The sequence below is a fragment of the Silurus aristotelis genome (assembly GCF_946808225.1).
Source record: "Silurus aristotelis genome assembly, chromosome: 26".
In the NCBI taxonomy this organism is placed as follows: Eukaryota; Metazoa; Chordata; class Actinopteri; order Siluriformes; family Siluridae; genus Silurus; species Silurus aristotelis.
This window is the reverse complement of record NC_139599.1, coordinates 566,585-572,718: the sequence shown is the minus strand read 5'-3', so window position 1 is coordinate 572,718 and position 6,134 is coordinate 566,585. Positions and strand designations below refer to the sequence as shown.

The 6,134-nt window shown below is 41.7% G+C and overlaps 1 protein-coding gene across 2 annotated transcripts; it reads right to left on the bottom strand.

Moving 5' to 3' along the window:
- Positions 1 to 2,398: 2,398 nt before the first annotated feature.
- On the bottom strand, positions 2,399 to 5,313 carry her1 (hairy-related 1). Of its 2 annotated transcripts, none has more exons than XM_083531468.1 (4): positions 5,146 to 5,313; positions 4,626 to 4,721; positions 3,999 to 4,092; positions 2,399 to 3,365 (listed from the first exon to the last, which is right to left on the bottom strand). In XM_083531468.1, the coding sequence occupies exons 1-4, from the start codon at positions 5,185 to 5,187 to the stop codon at positions 2,698 to 2,700; spliced, it is 900 nt and encodes a 299-aa protein (XP_083387594.1). In that variant the 5' UTR covers positions 5,188 to 5,313; the 3' UTR covers positions 2,399 to 2,697. The 2 variants fall into 2 exon arrangements, with proteins under 2 accessions (XP_083387594.1, XP_083387595.1); XM_083531469.1 differs by having other exon boundaries at positions 2,399 to 3,362.
- Between the last annotated feature and the right edge of the window lie 821 nt (positions 5,314 to 6,134).

Genomic DNA, 6,134 nt, shown 5'->3' with positions numbered 1-6,134 from the left:
ATGCTGCATGATTTGCAGACTGATGAACATTTCTGTCATTTCACATTAACATCAGATGAGAAGTTTCTTTCACAGATTTTGAAAAAGTCAAAATCTGTGAATCTTTCTTTCCTCTCAACTGTGTTTGTTCCAAAAATAAAAGCCTGGACAAGCTGTCATTTATAACCAAAAGTCGAAGCAGAAATAAATACATTACAGTGAGGTTTTTTGTCCAACAGGAGGCGCCAAAGCTCCGACTTCATCTGCGTTATTTATTCCGTTTCGACTTCCTGTTCTCTTCACTTCCGCTTGATTTAAACCATAAAGTCACGGAGGGCTGAAAGTCAGAGGTGTGTGTAAGGGTTTAAGTGTTAACAGAGCAAATTTATCCTAGGTCAACATTCCAGAAAATTGCTTCAGAAAGTGTTTCAGGTTTTCAGTGTTCTAATCTGAAAACGTTCAGGTGTAGGGTTTTACAACCTCCCTTCTTCCGGCTTCTCCCATTAGGGGGCGCCACAGCGGATCATCCGTCTCCATACCCCCCTGTCCTCTACATCTGCCTCTTTCACACCAACTACCTGCATGTCTTCTCTCACCACATCCATAAACCTCCTCCTTGTTCTTCCTCTTTTCCTCCTTCGTGGTGGCTCCATCCTCAGCATTCTCCTACTGATATACCCCATGTCCCTCCTCTGCACATGTCCAAACCATCTCAATCTCACCTCCCTCACCCTGTCTCCAAAACGTCCTACATGCGCTGTCCCTCTAATAAACTCATTTCTAATCCTGTCTATCGTTGTCACTCCCAACGAACATCTCAACATCTTCAGCTCTGCTACCTCCAGCTCCACCTCCTGTCTTTTACTCAATGCCACTGTCTCTAATCCATACAACATCTCAGGTCTCACCACAGTCCTATAAACTTTCCCTTTCACTCTCACAGATACTCTTCTATCACAAATCACTCCTGCTATCACTCTTCTCCACCCACTCCACCCTGCCTGCACTCTTTTCTTCACTTCTCTAACACACTCTCCATTACTTTACACTGATCCCGGGTACCTGAACTCCACTCTTCATCCTCCTAATCGCTGCTCTCACTTCCTCCTTACTGATCCTATCCACATCTTGCTTCACCATCTCCACACCATCCAACCTTTTTTCTCTCTCATTTTTCTAATTCATCAGCTGCTCAATATACTCCCTCCATCTTCTCAACACACTCAAAATCCTCCCTCCATCTTCTCAACACACTCTCCTCGATCCCAATACTGTTTCTCCAACCTCTTTCTCCTTCTGCTCTCCTGCACTTCCTCATTCCACCACCACGTCTCTTTGTCTTCCTTTCTATTTCCAGATGTTACACCAAGAACCTTTCTAGCCGTCTCCCTTATCAGATCACCATCCGATGCTGTCTAGCTACACTGTCCCCTGCCAACACCTTACAGTCTCCAATCTCCTTCAGGTTGCATCTCCTACATAGAACATATTCCGCCTGTGTGCACCTTCCTCCACTCTTATACGTCACCCTGTGATCCTCCTTCTTCTTAAAATACGTGTTCACCACTGCCATTTTCATCCTTTTAGCAAAATCTACCACCATCTGCCCTTCCCTTTTCCTTCTCCTCCATCTCACAACCCACTTGTGGAGCAGAAGCACTCATTACATTTATCATCATCCCTTCAACTTCCAGCTTCACGATCATCACCCTATCAGAAACTCTCTTCACCTCCACTACACTCTTACTGTACTCTTCCTTCAGAATCCCCCCTACACCATTTCTCTTTCCATCCACACCATGATAGAACAGTTTAAACACCTCCAATGTTCCTGCTCTTACTCCCTTTCCACTTGGTCTCCTGAACACACATCTCCTCTACCTTTCTCCTCTCCATCATATCAGCTCCCTCTCTCCCTTTACCAGTCATAGTACCAACATTTAAAGTACCAACCCGAACCTCCACTCTCCTCCACTTCTTCTTTCCCTGCTGTCTCTGTAGACGTCTTCCTCCTCTTCTTCTCCTCTTTCAGCCAACAGCAGCACAGTTTACACCAGTACCCTGTTGTTAATGATTCCTGTGGTGGTCGTTAGTAACTCAGGTCTCGACCGATCCGGTATGAAATTCTGATTCCTGATCCACATATTTGATTTGGCAGATGTTTTACACTGGATGTCCTTCATAACACAAACCTCCACATTTGACTTGAGACACTGAGAGTCTCCTGACCTGTGGCACAGTCAACAAGCCAGCCAACACTAATGACTGGGTTCTTTTAGAACCCCCCACTAAAGAACCTTAAATGAATCTATACTGTGGTTTGTTCCTCCTTTCAGAGCTTTAATCTCACGTTCTTTATATTTTTAGAAATGGAAATAATTCAAGTCGTGACATCACTTTTAACAATATGTAACAAAATTAGAGCTTTTATTAGTTAAACAGTACAATAAAATTTCATGGCTGTACATTACAAAGAAAAATAAATATATTTACAGGATCTGTATATAATAGAGAGAAAGAGAGGTGGAAAAGATCAGCTTGAAGAAAACAATGGAGATTATTTGAGGGAAAATGTCACAGATATAAACTTGTGTTCCTCACAACTCGCAGTCTCACTACGTCCTCGGCAATAAGATGAGACCTGGCCAGTAGTCCTCTGTGTGAGTGTGTGTGTGTGTGTGTGTGTGTGTGTGTGTGTGTGTGTGTGTGTGTTTGGGCTCACCACGGCCTCCAGATGCCGTGTGTGTGACTCGGGAAGAGCTCTCGCCTCAGAGAATGCTGGGCTGCGATGCAGGGAGGGGTCAGAGGTCGTGGAGGAGCCTGTGTGGCCGGTGCTAAGCTCGCTGAGACTGCCGGAGTGGAGGAAGTGACAGACGAGGAGGACAAGGAGGAGTCGGAGAGAGGAGAGACGGATGTAGGGAAGTGGAAGTGGCAGGGGACGGAGAGATACGTGGGAGAGGAAGAGGAGTAGCAGGGCGAGGGAGGAGGAGACAGAGAGTATGGAGGAGATGGATACGGGTGATGCAGGACGAATGAATTAGGAAACAACCCGTTAGCAAAAGAGAAGGACTCCGTGCTCGCTCGGGGGTCGCCCGTGACCCACGTGTGAGTCTTCCCGTGACCTCTGACATGCGAAAGGGCATCGGTGTGCGACTGCAGGTGATGGCGAAGGCCCTGGATAAAGTTCTCGCGCTGAGACAGATCCACACAATCGATGAAGCTGGTCAGACGAGAGATGCACTCCTGGAAGCCGGCTGTGTAGAGCGGGCTGCTGGGGGCAAGGCCATGGACGTTAGGGCCACCGTGAAGTCCTGCGAGGGGCACACGGGGTCTCCCGGTGGACTGTGCAGGGGTGACGTGGTCACCTGAATCTCTGCTGCAATCTGCTGATGTGTGTGAAGAGAGAAAATGAAAGGGAAAGGAGGGAGAATGAGGAAAGAGGAAGAGTTATGAAGGAAAGGTTTTTGAAATTGAAAGTGATTTGAGTTAATTAGATTAAAGTTGTAAAGATCAAAGAATCACAGGCAAAAAAAAGAAAAGAGTGTAGGACCAAAGGGGACAGAAGAAGGAATGGTGGGATTATAAACAGGTGTGAAGAGAGAGAGAGAGAGAGAGAGAGAGAGAGAGAGAGAGAGAGAGAGAGAGAGAGAGAGGGGAAATGCAACAGGATGTGTGAGGGGCAAATGTGTGTTTTGGAAGGAAAAGATGGATAGGAAAAAATGGAGAAGCGAAAAAAAGAATGTCAATTAAATTATGACTAATTGATTATGTAATTTCAGAATTCAAAGCAGTAAATAATGTGTACACTTGTTTTTATGTGTGTATTTACTGGCCACACACACACACACACACACACACACACACACACACACACACACACACACACACAAACAACTTTTCTATCAGATGCTTACAGATTCTCATGTTTATGAACATTTCTAGAGCACATGTTTGATCCACAGAATAAAAGCAGTCTGTTGTTATTTATTGATATAAAAAAATATGGTTAGAAACTTTACCAGCATTTTCCTTTGTGTTTGTGGCCTTGTTCCTGATGTACTCCACTGTGAGTTCCAAAATCTCTGCTTTCTCTAGTTTAGGGTTTTGTAATCTCTGTAAAAGAGAAAGAGAAAAGAATAAATAAATTAATGAATATGAATGAATACATTAAATACAAGAAGTTATATTGGGACTGAAAACCACACAGGAAAATCATCTAAAAACCTCATGGTGGACATGTTTAATGAGAGTATAGAAGCATAAAGAAGCTCCAGGTTTCTCAGTTTTCATCCCAAAACCGTGCCGTTTAGAAAACTACATTAAAATGAAACACTTCATACACAAGGTTCCTGTGCAGGACTGTAGATTTAATGCTGACTTCCTGTTTAATAATATAATATAATATAATATAATATAATTATTAATGTAATGTATTAAACTGCACTACACCATATATGAGGGGGATCTTATTTAGACAGAAAACATGCAGATGAACTAATATAGAAATCTCACACACACACACACACACACACACACACACACACACACTCTCTCTCTCTCTCTCTATGAAAGTTTGCTTGAAATTTGCGTTATTTTGTGTTAAATAGAATGAATTGAACAATAAATCTGAAGTTCTCTCTCAGTACCGAGTCCAGGGTGTTGTCCAGGAGCAGAGTTCTCAGTTCATCTAATCGCTGATTGATCCGATCTCTTCTTTTCTTCTCAATCACCGGCTTCAGAACCTGGAAAATATCGGTAAGTCATGAATATGGATTTTCCGTTAAAAACAAACAAAAAACTAATAAATAACCAGATGGAACCTGATGCGACGTTTTATTCATCAACATTATCGCAATAAAACCACCGCACACTTTAAACAGTTTTCAAGATTTTTTTACTTATTTCTCCTCCTACTTTTGGTTTGCTGTTTTTTGAGACGCACCAAATGGATAAAATTTTAATGCGGGACGTTGGAAAAAAAATAAAAAGTAATACTAATAATAAAATCAAAACTTTGTGCAAACTTGTGCATCTTTCGTTTCTTTATCTCACAAATGCACAAATATATTTACAGATAGACAAAACCGCAAAAAAAAAAAAAAAAGAGATTTAAAAAAAAATAAAAATTATGCAGAAATGACAAAAAACAGCAGTAAAGTTACTCACTCTTCTGGATGTTCTGCGGCTGGACATTTTCGGAGTCCCCATGATTTAAAGTAAATATCCTTTTCCCCAAAGAGACGAACTTTGTAAGAACAACGCCAAAGTTTGTTAGAAACTGATGATGAGAAAAGGTACAATAATAATAAAGTAATAATGACGGAAGGTTTTCTGTGTCGCACTGAAGGAGCTTTGAGCTGCTCTGGGCCACGCGCGTCTTATTTATGCGGAAACTTTCACACCTTGTCCTGTAACCTGATTGGTCAGGAAGGTGTTAGAGATATAGAGGTGATGGCACCTCTGAGAGCTCGCGCAGGACTGCGTAATGGCTGAAGATGCATCTCATGAAACTTTAGAGAAGATAAAATCTTATTGAAATCCCAGGGTGTAACATACAATAATGAGGGAATAATGTGGGTTCTATTGTAAACTATCCTGTAAAATATTGATATTTAGGCTAAAAGCACACATCGACACATTCCACGCTTATAGGTTTTATTTATAAGGACCTGCTTTATTGTGCGTTATAAAAAGTAGAATCCTGGAACAAAAAATTTACCGCTAAAAGTGCAAATCTTTTCAACTTTTCCCCCCAATGAGCTTTAATTATTATAGTTATTATAAAATGTTGTTTTTAAAAAATAAATGACCCTCAAAAACTCCGTTTCTGCTTTAAACAAACTTTATTATTATTTTCCCTGTAATTTTTACTGAACTTTTACTTCAAAAATCAGTCCTGAGTCGTGTGTGTGTAAACCATGTAATAGAAATGACCCATTAACACACACACACACACACACACACACACACACAAACAGAATGAACACACACACACACACACACACACACACACACACACACAAACACACGAACACACAAACAGAATGAACACACACAAACAGAATTAACACACACACACACACATACAGAATGAACACACACACAAACAGAATGAACACACACACACACACACACACACACACACACACACACAC

Excerpts from the sequence above, each read along its gene's own strand:
- her1 (XM_083531468.1), bottom strand. The coding sequence starts at position 5,187 with ATGGGGACTCCGAAAATGTCCAGCCGCAGAACATCCAGAAGA. Across the intron at positions 4,093-4,625 it reads TGGACAACACCCTGGACTCG|AGATTACAAAACCCTAAACT; the intron begins GTACTGAGAGAG and ends TCTCTTTTACAG. Across the intron at positions 3,366-3,998 it reads AAACACAAAGGAAAATGCTG|CAGATTGCAGCAGAGATTCA; the intron begins GTAAAGTTTCTA and ends CACACACATCAG.